Source organism: Scyliorhinus torazame, chromosome 26 (assembly GCF_047496885.1).
Source record: "Scyliorhinus torazame isolate Kashiwa2021f chromosome 26, sScyTor2.1, whole genome shotgun sequence".
Taxonomy (NCBI): domain Eukaryota; kingdom Metazoa; phylum Chordata; class Chondrichthyes; order Carcharhiniformes; family Scyliorhinidae; genus Scyliorhinus; species Scyliorhinus torazame.
Genome location: NC_092732.1, coordinates 43961816 through 43977629, shown reverse-complemented (window position 1 = coordinate 43977629; position 15814 = coordinate 43961816). Strand labels below are relative to the sequence as shown.

Genomic DNA, 15814 nt, shown 5'->3' with positions numbered 1-15814 from the left:
GCAACCTCCATTGTCCCAGTCTTAAAGAAGGATGGTTCAGTACCGATGTGCGGGGATTTCTAAACGACGTCTACCCCTGTATTATGTGTTGACCAGATCCCTCCACCACTTATCGAAGATCGTTTTGCAAGCCTCTCAGGCAAGCAGATTGATTTCTCCCAAGCTTGTCTAAATGAACATAGCTAAGGGAGAACCAGGGACGTACGTCTGAGGCTGTATAAGGCTCTGGTCAGACCCCATTGTGAGTGGTTTTGGGCCCCGTATCTAAGGAAGGATGTGCTAGCCTTGGAAAGGGTCCAGAGGAGGTTCACAAGAACGATCCCTGGAATGAAGAGCTTGTCGTATGAGGAATGGTTGAGGACTCTGGGTCTGTACTCGTTGGAGTTTAGAGGGATGAGGGGGGATCTTATTGAAACTTACAGGATACTGCGAGGCCTGGATAGAGTGGACGTGGAGAGGATGTTTCCACTTGTAGGAAAAACTAGAAGCAGAGGACACAATCTCAGACAAATCGTTTAAAACAGAGATGAGGAGGAATTTCTTCAGCCTGAGGGTGGTGAATCTGTGGAACTCTTTGCAGCAGAAGGCTGTGGAGGCCGAATCACTGAGTGTCTTTAAAACAGAGATAGATAGTTTTTTTTTCATAAATTTAGAGTACCCAATTTATTTTTTCCAATTAAGGGGCAATTTAGCGTGAAGAAATTGAGTTCTTTTTGTCCAGTCTGGTCTCAATCAATAGCTGGGTTCGGATTTAGAAATTCCTTTAGTTTATTTCAAATAGCTTGCAATCTTATACTCCCTCTGATGGAGGCAGGAGACCCAGGTCTCATGAAACTCCCAGAGCAAGGGAGGCAACACATGTGGCAATCCACCTACCCTGCACATCTGTGGGTTGTGGGGGCGAAACCCACGCAAACACGGGGAGAATGTGCAAACTCCGCACGGGCAGTGACCCAGAGCCGGGATCGAACCTGAGACCTCGGCACCGTGAGGCAGCAGTGCTAACCACTGCGCCACCGTGCTGCCCTGAGATAGATAGGTTCTTGATCAATAAGGGGATCAAGGGTTATGGGGAGAAGGCAGGAGAATGGGGATGAGAAAATATCAGCCATGATTGAATGGCGGAGCAGACTCGATGGGCCGAGTGGCCTAATTCTGCTCCTATGTCTGATGGTCTAATGAATCTCAATCGTTAGGACCATAGAAACTCACAAGGGTCTGTCCCGGTACCGGAGACATCCGTTTGGGATAACGTCAGCTCTTCCAACGATCTGTTGATTAGACCTTCAGTGTGCTGTTGGGTTTGCAAGCTTACTGGACGACATTTTGATTACAGGTTCGAACGATGTGGAGCGCGTAAAGAACCTCGAAGCTACTCTTGCAAAGCTGCAACTTCATAATCTCAGGGTCAAGAAAGAGACGGGCGATTTTTGTGAATCTTCTATTCACTATCTTGGACACATCATCGACCGAGAGCCGAAGAAGACTCTGGCCATCCTGGATGCTCCATGATGGCAGAACGTGGCTCAGTTAAGGTCGTTTGTAGGATTATTAAGTTGCACCTTGAGTTGGCAGTAACACACTGGAGTATTGTTGTTGGGTATTAGAGTAATCATTCCGCTGTGCCGATGAAGTAGAATCCTAGATCAGCTGCATCCCAGTGTAGATGGAATGACGGGTTGCCCAAACAGAGGAGAAGGTGGGGTTCTGCCAATCCTGCAGTGCGTTGCGAAATGTATCTCCACCACAGCCTTTGCATCCACGGGGATGGCATATCCAGGACATGGCGAAGAATCCTTGTCGATTATGTGAGACCAGACGAACGACACTTGTTATTTGGTCATGGTTGACGTGCATTTGAAGTGGCCAGAAATCACCCAACTACGGAACAGACCGTGGAAAGGATTGCCGAGATGATTGCAAGATTCAGGTGACCTGAACAGCTCGTGAGTCATACTCCACTCACAGCTGAAGTTCAGCTCTACCTGAACCTGAAGGTGTTGAATCCACCATATCAAATCTGCCCTTGACCATCCAGATATCTAGGGCTTAGCTGAATGTTTTGTAGAATCGCTCCAGCTTGCAGTGAAGGTTTTGAGGGATAAACGTGTCAATAACTTTCTAATGATGTCCAGAAACACTGCGCATTCAACAAAGTTCACCGGCTGTCGCGATGTTCGAAAGGAAACTACGCACATACCACCTTTTGACTCCCCTTTCAGCTTCAAGAGGTAGTCAGACAACAACCTCCGACACGAGGGGCGGGAAGGGAACAGCAATCTACAAGCAGAGAATTTGACCGTGGGGAAACGTGTTCTTGTGAGGAACTTCACCTCCGGCAAAAAGTGGACTCTGGCAACTGTATCAGCCAAAGTGGGTCCGATTTCATAAACCGTACAATCTGACGATGAACGAATTTAGCATCGGCTAGCTGACCAATTATTGTCTGTTCGTAGCGAGAGTACAGAATCTGTACCAGGTGTTTTTGCCACAAGAGTATGTAGAGTGACATGTCCGACTTGAGGACGACAACTGCCGAAATTCCGGAATCTGTTTCGACAGAACCATCCACACGACCAGAGACAGCTCCCGAGTTGGTTTCGGCAGATGTAACGCTGACCAGTGTACAGGAAGACAATCCTAGAACCTCCAAGAGCAGGGTTCCTGAATGGTGTGTCCTGCCAAAACGAGACAGGCGACCACCCAAGATACTGTCTTATTCAAGTATATGTGTGTCCGTAACGTAGGAATGTTAGTTATGGCGTGGTGTGTTGGATCTGTGTTAAAGTGTTTGATTCAGTAAAGGTGCTGCTTCAGTCCAGAGGGAGGGTTATTGTACATCAGAGTACCACCATTGGCTGGTGTAACGTCACTTGTTAAACAATGGTGTAATTGGAGCGCTTGGTGGGCTTTTGTGGAGTTCACCACTGTACCCTGCTGAGCAGGACCTTGTAAGTGAACCCCTTGCACGATGTTGTACAAAGTCGACATGTGCCACCTTTGAATCTTCCTCTTTGTGGCTACAGCAAAGAATGTACAAGTCGAATATCTGTGGGCGGCACAGTGGTTAGCACTGCTGCCTCACGGTGCTGAGGACCCGGGTTCGATCCTGGCCCTGGGTCACTGTCCGTGTGGAGTTTGCACATTCTCCCCGTGTCTGCGTGGGTTTCGCCCCCACAACCCAAAGATGTGCAGGGTAGGCGGATTGGTCGTGCTAAACTGCCCCTTAATTGGAAAAATTGAAAGTAGAATAACAGATGCATGGAAGTGATTCTCACCCCATCACACCCATGTTCTCACTTTGGCTCCAGGTTTAAAATAGCCGATTTTATAATTCACGTTCCTGTTCTCCAAACCCGCCAGGGGCTCTCCCTTCTTTCCTCGATAGTCTCCTCCAGCTCAGAGGTACCCCGCACCTTCCCCATGGGAATTCTGGATTTAAGCAAAGGCTGGTTGAACTTCAAGTCCCTAAACTCTGGAATTCCCTCTTTAAACGTCTCTGCCTCTCTCAAGGCATCCTGGTAAATCTCCTTTGCGCCCTTTCCAATGCTTCCACATCCTTCCTATAGTGAGGTGACCAGAACTGCACACAATACTCCAAATGTGGTCTAACCAAGGTCTTGTACAGTTGCAGCATAACCTCACGGCTCTTAAACTCATACCCCGTTAATAAACGCTAACACACTATAAGCCTTCTTCACGCCTCTATCCACTTGAGTGGCAACCTTCAGAGATCTGTGGACATGAACCCCAAGATCTCTCTGTTCCTCCACATTCCTCAGAACCCTGCCGTTGACCCTGTAATCCGCATTCAAATTTTGTTTACCAAAATGAATCACCTCACACTTATCAGGGTTAAACTCCATCTGCCACTTCTTGGCCCAGCTCTGCATCCTATCCATGTCTCTTTGCAGCCTACAACGGCCCTCCACTTGATCCACTACTCCACCAATCTTGGTGTCATCAGCAAATTTACTGACCCACCCTTCAGCCCCCTCCTCCAAGTCACTGATAAAAATCACAAATAGCAGAAATATTACGAAGGCGGTTGTGTAATTATAGGCCATTGTTGGAAATACCCAGGAGTGAATTACAGGCTGGAATCTAATCAAGTAGTTTGGAAACTAAAACTGATTTATTGATCGGAGGAGTTACAGACTAGAATCTAATCTCGGGGTTCAGGATAGGATTGTGTACAGGAGCGATTCCAGGGTGGGAGTTGTAGACTCTCGGTGGTCAATCAAGGGGTTTTGGTGGATTGAATCCAGGGCAGTGGAGCACTCTGTGTGAGTCCCAGACTCAAATGTAAGTGAAGGGTTCGAGGTGGTTTATATGCACAATGACAGATACCTGGGAGTGAGCGACAGATACCTGGGAGTGAGCGACAGATACCTGGGAGTGAGCGACAGATACCTGGGAGTGAGCGACAGATACCTGGGAGTGAGCGACAGATACCTGGGAGTGAGCGACAGATACCTGGGAGTGAGCGACAGATACCTGGGAGTGAGCGACAGATACCTGGGAGTGAGCGACAGACCGAATTCTAATGGAGCAGTTTTGTGAGCTGGCTGTGTGAAGATGATGCCAAGTGTGGAAAGGTGCTTTGTTTCAGTGCCTTTTCACCCCAATCCTTTTATTTTTCTGATTCTTTGACAAGTGAGAATTCATAGAGTTGGTCGGCATCTCCCTGGTCAGTTTATGACAGAGCGATTGATTCAGTTTTATGTCTGTGGTCAGGCTGTTTGTGGCCATGTGTGAATAAACAGGACGAATAGTTTGTGGTTCTGGGTTCTATTTTCCAAGCGTCATGCCTGAGGGCTTCAGCCGACAGTCTAGCTCTCGTTCCATTACATCATCCGCCCTGAATGCTCAGATGGAACTCCAGCCTGGCGCTCTACTATACTGTACTTACTGATTAATGGAATTGCAGTAATGCTGCTCGACAATCCCTGGTAAAGATGGCGATTCAGTGGCCTGGTGCCTCGGGGCAGGTGAATGGACCAGCGCTCAGCTCGGGGGGAGCATGGAGGGCTGTCTTGGGGGAGTTTAAGTTGGAGAAGGAGCTGGACGTTGAATATTGTATCTGCTCACTGTCCCATCGGGCAGGACGGGTATAGCATTGGGCAAAAGGAACTGCCCGCTTGCTCTTTCGGGCTATGTTGCACAGAGTGTTGTCCTGTTGTATTGAGCCCAATAGATCCTTTTGGTTTTACACAGGAGAATTCAGTATCCCAACGCTGGTTACTGGTCTGTCGCCACCTCGACCTACTCTGGTACTGGTCTCCAGATGCAGGAACTACACCCCCCCCCCCCCCCCCCACACACCCCATACTCTATCCAGTGACCCAGCAGGAAGGTGCCATGTGCGTGGGCTCACACTGCAGCCCTCGCTGTTGAAACAGCCAGTTGATGATGCTGTTTCCCTTAAACCAAGCCCCCATACTGCTGCAGGCTGAGGACCCTTGGCAGAGGAATGGGCGGTTGCATCTCTGGTGGAGGGAGATTCCCTCTCCCCATCTCGGCACGAGTCTGGGACTGTCACACAAAGGCCTTTCGATACCTGGTGTACAACTTTACTCTGTATCTAACCCCGTGCTGTACCTGTCCTAGGAGTGTTTGATGGGGACAGTGTAGAGGGAGCATTAATCTGTATCTAACCCCGTGCTGTACCTGTCCTGGGAGTGTTTGATGGGGACAGTGTAGAGGGAGCTTTACTCTGTATCTAACCCCGTGCTGTACCTGTCCTGGGAGTGTTTGATGGGGACAGTGTGGAGGGAGCTTTACTCTGTATCTAACCCCGTGTTGTACCTGTCCTGGGAGTGTTTGATAGGGACAGTGTAGAGGGAGCTTTACTCTGTATCCCCGTGTTGTACCTGTCCTGGGAGTGTTTGATGGAGACAGTGTAGAGGGAGCTTCACTCTGTATCCAACCCCATGCTGTACCTGTCCTGGGAGTGTTTGATGGGGACAGTGTAGAGGGAGCTTTACTCTGTATCTAACCCCGTGTTGTACCTGTCCTGGGAGTGTTTGATGGAGACAGTGTAGAGGGAGCTTTACTCTCTATCTAACCCCGTGCTGTACCTGTCCTGGGAGTGTTTGATGGGGACAGTGTAGAGGGAGATTTACTCTGTATCTAACCCCGTGCTGTACCTGTCCTGGGAGTGTTTGATGGGAACAGTGTAGCGGGAGCTTTACTCTGTATCTAACCCCGTGCTGTACCTGTCCTGGGAGTGTTTGATGGGAACAGTGTAGAGGGAGCTTTACTCTGTATCTAACCCTGTGCTGTACCTGTCCTGGGAGTGTTTAACAGTTATAACCATAGATTTAGAAAGTAAACCTTAGTGAAAGTTTTGAAAACTGCTTAACTTTTCCTAACTGGTGTGGTTTTTTTCTATTAGGCTTATGCACGATTTTCCGGAGCCCCCCTGAGGGTGCACAAGCTCAGCAATCCCTGGAAAAGTCCTTCAGGTGAGGCGAACCTGAGCGGGATGGTTCAAGTCCCCATCAGTGCAGACTTTCTGGGTCCCATATCCCAAAGCGTTGGAGTTTGCACATTGTCCTTGCGGACAGTAACCTGGGGCCTGGATCGAACCCGGGTCCTCAGCGCCGTGAGGCAGCAGTGCTAACCACTGTGCCACCGTGCTGCCCTTTGAATCATTTATGTGTGTGATAGAAGTGTTGGTTTGGTGGTCACCTGACGACAGATAACAAATCTTTTATTCCAACAATCCGAGAGACTCTATCTGCCTGGAGACAGCTCTGCACAATCTTGCCTGGGCCACCTTTCTAGATATTGAAGACATCAAGGAAGATGGGATTAGTGCAGGGACAGGAGCTGGGAGATCAGTCATGTTCTAGTTGAATTTTGGAGCATGCTGAAGGAGCTGAAAAGCCGCCTCCTTTTTCCATTATTCTCGCCACCTATTTTTACAAACCCTGTCTGCTGTTGTGACTATCGAGAAGAAATCGTTCATCCACATCCATGAAGCTGCCTCGATGATGAAAGCAGACAGACTAACAAGCTCAGCCAAGCCATCAGCCTATGAGAACCATATAACTCTCATCCTTACTAGACTTTAAAATAATACCACTGAATCTAGGGGCTGGTTCAGCACACTGGGCTAAATCGCTGGCTTTGAAAGCAGACCAAGGCAGGCCAGCAGCACGGTTCGATTCCCGTACCGGCCTCCCCGAACAGGCGCCGGAATGTGGCGACTAGGGGCTTTTCACAGTAACTTCATTTGAAGCCTACTTGTGACAATAAGCGATTTTCATTTCATTTCCCATCCTCCCGCTCTGTAATATATTTGTATGTATCTGGATGTTGGAAAGTTTTTATTATTTTTCTTAGAAACAGAATTCGGCCACTCGGCCCATCGAGTCTGCTCCGCCAGTCAATCATGGCTGATATTTTCTCATCCCCATTCTCCTGCCTTCTCCCCATAACCCCTGATCCCTTATTAATCAAGAACCTATCGATCTCTGTCTTAAAGCCACTCAGTGATTTGGCCTCCACAGCCTTCTGCGGCAAAGAGTTCCACAGATTCACCTCCCTCTGGCTGGAGAAATTCCTCCCCATCTCTGTTTTAAAGATCGTCCCTTCAGTCTGAGATGGTGCCCTCTGCTTCTAGTTTTTCCTACAAGTGGAAACATCCTCTCCACATCCACTCTATCCAGGCCTCGCAGTATCCTGGAAGTTTCAAAAAAACTTATGAAAAAGTCTGTTTTTACAGTCACATCACTTAAACACTCGCTGAATTGGCAAACATTTTCTTTTAAAATCGGACCTGTTTCGGTCAAACAAGGAGTGGGGCATAGAGTGAGCCGCCCGATTGTGACAATACCAGGGCTTTACCGATCACGTGTAACATGAATCTCCATGCCTGCCCACAAGCTTTTCATCATTTCTGGACTTTGATTCCTATTCCACTGTCCCTAGCAGCTCAGCACCATTTAGAAAATGTTGTGAGTGATAGAGCTGCCCCATTGAGGCTAATGCAGGTAGGGAATATACAGTGAATGGTAGAACCCTCAAGAGTATTGAAAGTCAAAGAGATCTAGGAGTACAGGTCCACAGGTCACTGAAAGGGGCAACACAGGTGGAGAAGGTAGTCAAGAAGGCATACGGCATGCTTGCCTTCATTGGCCGGGGCATTGAGTATAAGAATTGGCAAGTCATGTTGCAGCTGTGTAGAACCTTAGTTAGGTCACACTTGGAGTATAGTGTTCAATTCTGGTCGCCACACTACCAGAAGGATGTGGAGGCTTTAGAGAGGGGGCAGAAGAGATTTACCAGAATGTTGCCTGGTATGGAAGGCATAAGCTATGAGGAGCGGTTGAATAAACTCGGTTTGTTCTCACTGGAACGAAGGAGGTTGAGGGGAGACCTGATAGAGGTCTACAAAATTGAGGGGCGTAGACAGAGTGGATAGTCAGAGGCTTTTCCCCAGGGTAGAGGGGTCAATTACTAGGGGGCATAGGTTTAAGGTGTGAGGGGCAAGGTTTAGAGTAGATGTACGAGGCAAGGTTTTTACGCAGAGGGTAGTGGGTGCCTGGAACTCGCTACCGGAGGAGGTGGTGGAAGCAGGGACGATAGTGACATTTAAGGGGCATCTTGACAAATTCATGAATAGGATGGGATTAGAAGGATACGGACCCAGGAAGTGTAGAAGATTATAGTTTAGTCGGGCAGTATGGTCGGCACGGGCTTGGAGGGCCGAAGGGCCTGTTCCTGTGCTGTACATTTCTTTGTTCTTTGTAATCGCAATGACTCTTGACGCTCATTCAGAAATTTCTCCTCATCCCAAGTCCTAAGTGGCTGACCCTTTACTCTGAGAGTATAAACTGGCTGTAGATTCTCCAGCGAAATAGCCTCTTGACGTGTGGAGCCTGCCGAGTCGTCGAGGAATTTTTTATACATCAATGAAATCACGTCCTAATCTTCTGGGTTTCACTTTGGTTCGATCCAGTTTGTTCAAGATTTCCAACGGTATGAATCATGACCCAGTTGGAATGTATTCTCCTGAGAGTTTATTCTGGCTTCTGTATCGGGAGCGGACGCTGTGCCGCTCAGACACTACGTCCTCTGTCGTGCGGAGTCTCCAAGCCAGCCTGAGCTCCTCCAAATCTGCGCAGTTTCCCCCCCAGCACGCGTGTGCTGGATTTACTGAGGTTGAAAGCAGCTGCTGTTTTTAAATTTGTATTTCCCCAGCTACTGCAGGCTGGACCTGGCTTGTGGAGACACACAGAGACGATCGGAGCAGGAGGAGGCCCTTCGAGCCTGCTCCGCCATTCATCACCATCATGGCTGACCATCCAACTCAATAGCCTAATCCTGCTTTCTCCCCATAGCCTTCGATCCCATTCTCCCCAAGTGCTGTATCCAGCCGTCTCTTGAATAGATTCAAAGTTTTAGCATCAACTACTTCCTGTGGTAATGAATTCCACAGGCTCACCGCTCTCTGGGTGAAGAAATGTCTCCTTATCTCTGTCCGAAATGGTTTACCCTGAATCCCCAGGCTGTGACCCCTGGTTCTGGACACACCCATCATTGGTAACACCTTCCCTGCATCTACCCTGTCCAGTCCTGTTCGAGGAGGGCAGCACGAGCTGGTTAATGGATACAAGAGCTTGGTGAAATTTGGAGAGAAATGATAATGGACAGGATTTGCCCCCAAGTGTCTCCTGGGGCAAAGGTCCTGGTGTAACAAACAAGCCACTGGAATCAGCAGGGTCCTAGAACCCATCCAATGGGGCATTCATAATTCGCTTCAGTGCCCCAGGCTAACGAGGGCAAATAACGAGGGGCTGTTTAGCACAGGGCTAAATCGCTGGCTTTGAAAGCAGACCAAGGCAGCAGGCCAGCAGCACGGTGCAATTCCTGTACCAGCCTCCCCGAACAGGCGCCGGAATGTGGCGACTAGGGGCTTTTCACAGTAACTTCATTGAAGCCGACTTGCGACAATAAGCGATTTTCATTTCATTTTCATCAGACTGTGAGCGTGGCTGGAGTCCGAATGGTCTCTGATTGCTTTCAATTAATCCTGTTAACGAACTCTCTGCCCAGTCTTCTGCTTAAAGAGTGACCCTCCCCGAGAGTGACAGGTCTCGAACAACCCAAAGGTCACAGCTCGTCTGTGTGTGTGTGTGTGTGTGTGTGTGTGTGTGTGGCTGTGTTCGCGTGTGCGTCTGTGACTCTGTGTCTGTATCTGTCTGCCTGCGTGTCTGTCTGTGTTTGTGTGTCTGTGTTTGTGTGTATGTGTGTCTGTGTTTGTGTGTGTCTGTGATGGTGTAAATTAGGTCCCGAATGAACCTGTTTCTTCTATTTTCTTGGCAGGGGTTTTGCCCGCACTGAAGACAGAGGAAGATGTTGTGTCGCAGCCTGTCCAGATCCTTGCTTACCTCCGGAAACGGGTGCAGCTCTATTTCTATTACAATTGTTTGTCATCGAGGTTTGGTAATCTGCGTTGTAATGTTGCTGGACACATTAGATTTGTCTCGCAAAGTCTTAACTCCCAATGGAACGTTTTTTCACTTAATATTTAAAGCCTTTTAAAACTTTAATTAGTGTGTTTTTGGCTGGCACCCCAGATAGAACAGTTAATGATCTGTATACTTTTGTATGGTCTGTTAGCTTTCACAAAATAATATTCATTAACTCCAGACAAGGTATTTCTCACTCTTCTGATTCAATGACAGCCAGTACAGGACTGAGCTTAACACGTGTACAGGTGCTGCAAGCTCCCAGCGTTACCATTCAGCTGTTGCACATGGCCCTGGATGTGTTGACCATGGTACAGAAGGCACCAGCACCAAATTTCTCACATCCAGAAATTACTGGGGTATCAAGTGGGGTTGCAGTAAATTCAGCTTCAGTGCAACTTGAACAAGCGTTGAACAATAGTAAGGAAGTGGGCCAGTTCAGACAACTTGAAGCGCTGGGAAATGCTGTATATCTAAGGTGAAAAAAATGAAAATCGCTTGTTGTCACAAGTAGACTTCAAATGAAGTTACTGTGAAAAGCCCCTAGTCGCCACATTCCACCGCCTGTTCGGGGAGGCTGGGACGGGAATTGAACCGTGCTGCTGGCCTGCCTGGGTCTGCTTTAAAAGCCAGCCATTTAGCCCAGTGTGCTAAACCAGCCCGAGGTGGTGCTGCTGTTGGAGACCCACTGCTCGTGCGGTGCAGTGGTTAGCACTGCTGCCTCACGGCGCCGAGGACCCGGGTTCGATCCTGGCCCCGGGTCCGATCCCGGCCCCGGGTCACTGTCCGTGTGGAGTTTGCACATTCTCCCTGTGTCTGCGTGGGTCTCGCCCCCACAACCCAAAGGTGTGCCGGGTGGGTGGATTGGCCGCGCTAAATTGCCCCTGAATTGTGGAAACAAAGAAACGGGCACTCCAAATTTTTTTTTTTTAAAGACCGACTGTTTTACGGGTCGTGTAAGCGCGTCTCTGTCTCCGAAGGGATGTGATTTCCCCCGAAGGGGTGCCTCTACTCCGGCCCACAGCGGCACTTGGACGCTTTTGTCCTTGGCGATGAACATCCCGTCGAGGTCGAAGTTAACAGATTTCCTGCGAGGTCAAACTTGCCACCGTCTGGGTGAACACAGACCTCATCTCGGTCCCTCTTGTCATAGTTGCATCTCCCAATTTGGTGCCTTGGAATTTTGGAATCACAGGATAGATTTGGAATGCTGAAATGGGAATACTGTTGCTTGCTGGTTAGTCGTTGGGGGTGCAGAGGCGTAGGTCCGATCTGCGTGTGCACCCGCGCGGCCGGGGGGGGGCGGTGCGCACTAGAAAGGATCAGGGGACCTTCCCTTACACCCTATCCTGGCTGAGATCCGGACGGAGTGGCACTGGAGCCTCTCTGGGCTGGTCAAGTCCGCTTTGTGTGATTCAGCTCAGCGCTTACTGGAATTCGCTCCCGTCACCAGAGGTCTGGTAATTCCACGAGTGCAGCGCTGGTAACCACGGCAACCCACTATTTACACAAACAGGGCAGGAATGTCATTCCTTCCCGAGGAAATTCCTCCCGCCCTGAAATGCTTCCAAATTGCAGATCGCTGGCAGGGGGAGGGACCAGTTTTACATTTCCCGTTTCTTGCCTCAAACCTGAACTTTTTAACCATTTACAGGTCATTTAAATATCGATCAAATAAAAATATTGAACTGATGTGTGTATAAACTCACTGGCTGTGCAAGTATTCTGTATGTAAGTCGATCGAGCGTCTTGGTTATACCCCAGCTGTTAAACACACTTGGCTGTTATTCTGTGTATAAATCCCTCGATTCAATCCAGACCCATAACTCATTCTATTTGTTATGCCACAAGCGATGTGGATGCACCGGCTGCTGTGGCCTGCCTGCTTACGTTTACTGATATTGCCATGTCTCTTACTCTTTTTAGAAATACAATGCTGACTATGGGCTATCGGCAACTCAGGGCGCTGATACCCTCGCCTTTGCCTCGCTCATTGAAGAGAAGCTACTCCCTGCGTTGGTGGGTGTTTCATCATTTCTAGCCGTCGGTCGCCCTCTCCTTTGTTCTTTCGGAGCTGATGGTGGCGCCCAGAGCTGAGTTTAATCTTTCTGCCTTTTCTTTGGTCAGATCTACATGTTTTGGGTTGACTCCAAGAATTACGTGTCATTCACGCGGCCCTGGTACGGCGAGGCGATACCATTCCCCCTCAATTTCTTCCTCCCAAACCGGATGCACACCCGCTTCCTGGAGCGCCTTCGCCTGATTCGGGGTGGCCAGTGGAATGACAATGAAGAGGAGGCAGAGAATGAGGCAGGTGGAATGACTCTAGCACGTTTTTGCCGGTGAAATGTGCAGCACGGTAGCACAGTGGTTGGTACAACAGCTTCACAGCGCCAGGGTCCCAGGTTCGATTCCGGCTTGGGTCACTGTCTGTGCGGAGTCTGCACGTCCTCCCTGTGTGTGCGTGGGTTTCCTCCGGGAGCTCCGGTTTCCTCCCACAGTCCAAAGATTTGCAAGTTAGGTGGATTGGCCATGGTAAATTGCCCTTACTGTCCAAAAAAGGTTGGGTGGGGTTGCCGGGTTATGGGGATAGGTTGGAGGTGTGGGGTGCTCTTTCCAAGAGCCGGTGCAGACCCGATGGGCCGAATGGCCTCCTTCTGCACTGTAAATTCTATGAAATTCGGGAGTATTGTTCAGGAAAGCTGCCGGTTGATGGAGCCCATGCTGTGAAGTCAAAACCGAGACACACAGCTTCCCATTCTTGAGAGTTTATTGACTTTGTTAAGCCTCCCCGCTCAGCCAGTGTCCCAGCTATAGCCTATTCATAGTCTCTTTTCAGAAAGGAAATGGATGGGGGAGACGGCCTCTGGTGAGCCACTGTAACCAAAAAAATACGTAAAAGGAAACTTAATTAACGAAACTAAAATATAATTCCCGGGGCTGGTGATGTACCCCAGCCCCCGCAGCACCAACCGATCGCAGACGGCCGCAAGTGTACCGATGATCACTGCGTACCCTCTCTATGTGACCACTCGGCCATCAACACAGCTGCAGTAGAGGGGCGGGCAGTTCGGTCGGATGGCCCCCCGGACCACCCGTTGCCTGGACCGGTTGATGGATCCCCTATTTGTAAAGCAAAAAAAATCAAGAAATCAAATTAATGAGAAGGCCTGTGGGGGGGGGCACTATAACAAAAAAATTCGGAGCTCGATGGATTATCAACCCATTAAGAGACAATTCATAGCATTTACAGTGCAGAAGGAAGCCATTTGGCCCATTGAGTCTGCACCGGCTCTTGGGAAGAGCACCCTACCCAAGGTAAACACCTCTCCCCCATCCCTGTAACCCCACCTACCATTTGTTGGAGACTTGGGACAATTTTAGTTCAGTCAATCCCCCTAACCCGCACATCTTTGGACTGTGGGAGGAAACCGGAGCACCCGGAGGAAACCCACGCAGACACGGGGAGGACGTGCAGACTCCGCACAGACAGTGACCCAAGCCGGAATCGAACCCGGGACCCTGGAGCTGTGAAGCAACAGTGCTGACCACTGTGGTACCGTGCTGCCCATTGGGGTCACAAATTCATCCTGTCCTGTTATACACTACTCGGATCAAAAATAGATTGTACTCTGCTTGGCTCCAGAATGTATTGTCCTCAGAAACTGTCTCGATTACACTCAGTGAATTCATCCTCCAGTCTACCTTTGACCATTTGATTCATCCAATCTCTCACAAAGTTTAAAATCTCTCTCGGTTATTGCAGCATCTTTCTTATAAGACCCCATTATTTTAGATTTATACACTGCCCTCCAATGCAGCCATTGTCAGGAGGCCAAGAAACTATTTCCACAAGTGACTTCTATGGACAGCACGGTAACACAGTGGTTAGCACTGTGGCTTCACAGCGCCAGGGTCCCGGGTTCGATTCCGGCTTGGGTCACTGTCTGTGCGGAGTCTGCACATCCTCCCCGTGTGTGCGTGGGTTTCCTCCGGGTGCTCCGGTTTCCTCCTACAGTCCAAAGACGTGCAGGTTAGGTGGATTGGCCATGATAAATTGCCCTTAGTGTCCAAAAAGGTTGGATGGGGTTATTGGGTTACGGGAATAGGGTGGAAGTGAGTGGGTCGGTGCAGACTCGATGGGCCGAATGGCCTCTTTCTGCACGGTGTTCTTCCTTTGCTATTTCTTATTTGTGCCCAAATCTCTGAACCCAAGATCATTTCTCACTGATTGTGTCCTTCAGTAACAGTGCTTCCCGTCAGTAACAGTGCTATCCCACCTCCATTCCCCAACTTCCCGTCAGCAACAGTGCTATCCCACCTCCATTCCCCAACTTCCTGTCAGTAACAGTGTACCCCACCTCCATTCCCCAACTTCCTGTCAGTAACAGTGTACCCCACCTCCATTCCCTAACTTCCTGTCAGTAACAGTGTACCCCACCTCCATTCCCTAACTCCCTGTCAGTAACAGTGTACCCCACCTCCATTCCCCAACTTCCTGTCAGTAACAGTGTACCCCACCTCCATTCCCCAACTTCCTGTCAGTAACAGTGTACCCCACCTCCATTCCCTAACTCCCTGTCAGTAACAGTGTACCCCACCTCCATTCCCCAACTTCCTGTCAGTAACAGTGTACCCCACCTCCATTCCCTAACTTCCTGTCAGTAACAGTGTACCCCACCTCCATTCCCTAACTTCCTGTCAGTAACAGTGTACCCCACCTCCATTCCCTAACTTCCTGTCAGTAACAGTGTACCCCACCTCCATTCCCCAACTTCCTGTCAGTAACAGTGTACCCCACCTCCATTCCCCAACTTCCTGTCAGTAACAGTGTATCCCACCTCCATTCCCCAACTTCCTGTCAGTAACAGTGTACCCCACCTCCATTCCCCAACTCCCTGTCAGTAACAGTGTACCCCACCTCCATTCCCCAACTTCCTGTCAGTAACAGTGTACCCCACCTCCATTCCCTAACTCCCTGTCAGTAACAGTGCTACCCCACCTCCATTCCCCAACTTCCTGTCAGTAACAGTGTACCCCACCTCCATTCCCTAACTCCCTGTCAGTAACAGTGTACCCCACCTCCATTCCCTAACTTCCTGTCAGTAACAGTGTACCCCACCTCCATTCCCTAACTTCCTGTCAGTAACAGTGTACCCCACCTCCATTCCCTAACTTCCTGTCAGTAACAGTGTACCCCACCTCCATTCCCCAACTTCCTGTCAGTAACAGTGTACCCCACCTCCATTCCCCAACTTCCTGTCAGTAACAGTGTACCCCACCTCCATTCCCTAACTTCCTGTCAGTAACAGTGTACCCCACCTCCACTCCCT

At 49.5% G+C, this 15814-nt stretch overlaps 1 protein-coding gene across 1 annotated transcript in view; it reads left to right on the top strand.

Moving 5' to 3' along the window:
• mtx1b (metaxin 1b) overlaps positions 1-15814 on the top strand; it is a 58391-nt gene that overhangs the window by 24693 nt on the left and 17884 nt on the right. The window contains exons 2-5 of the mRNA XM_072490687.1: positions 6398-6467; positions 10336-10412; positions 12408-12500; positions 12609-12791. Coding sequence (XP_072346788.1) covers positions 6398-6467; positions 10336-10412; positions 12408-12500; positions 12609-12791 — 423 coding nt within the window. The remainder of the gene's footprint in view (positions 1-6397; positions 6468-10335; positions 10413-12407; positions 12501-12608; positions 12792-15814) is intronic.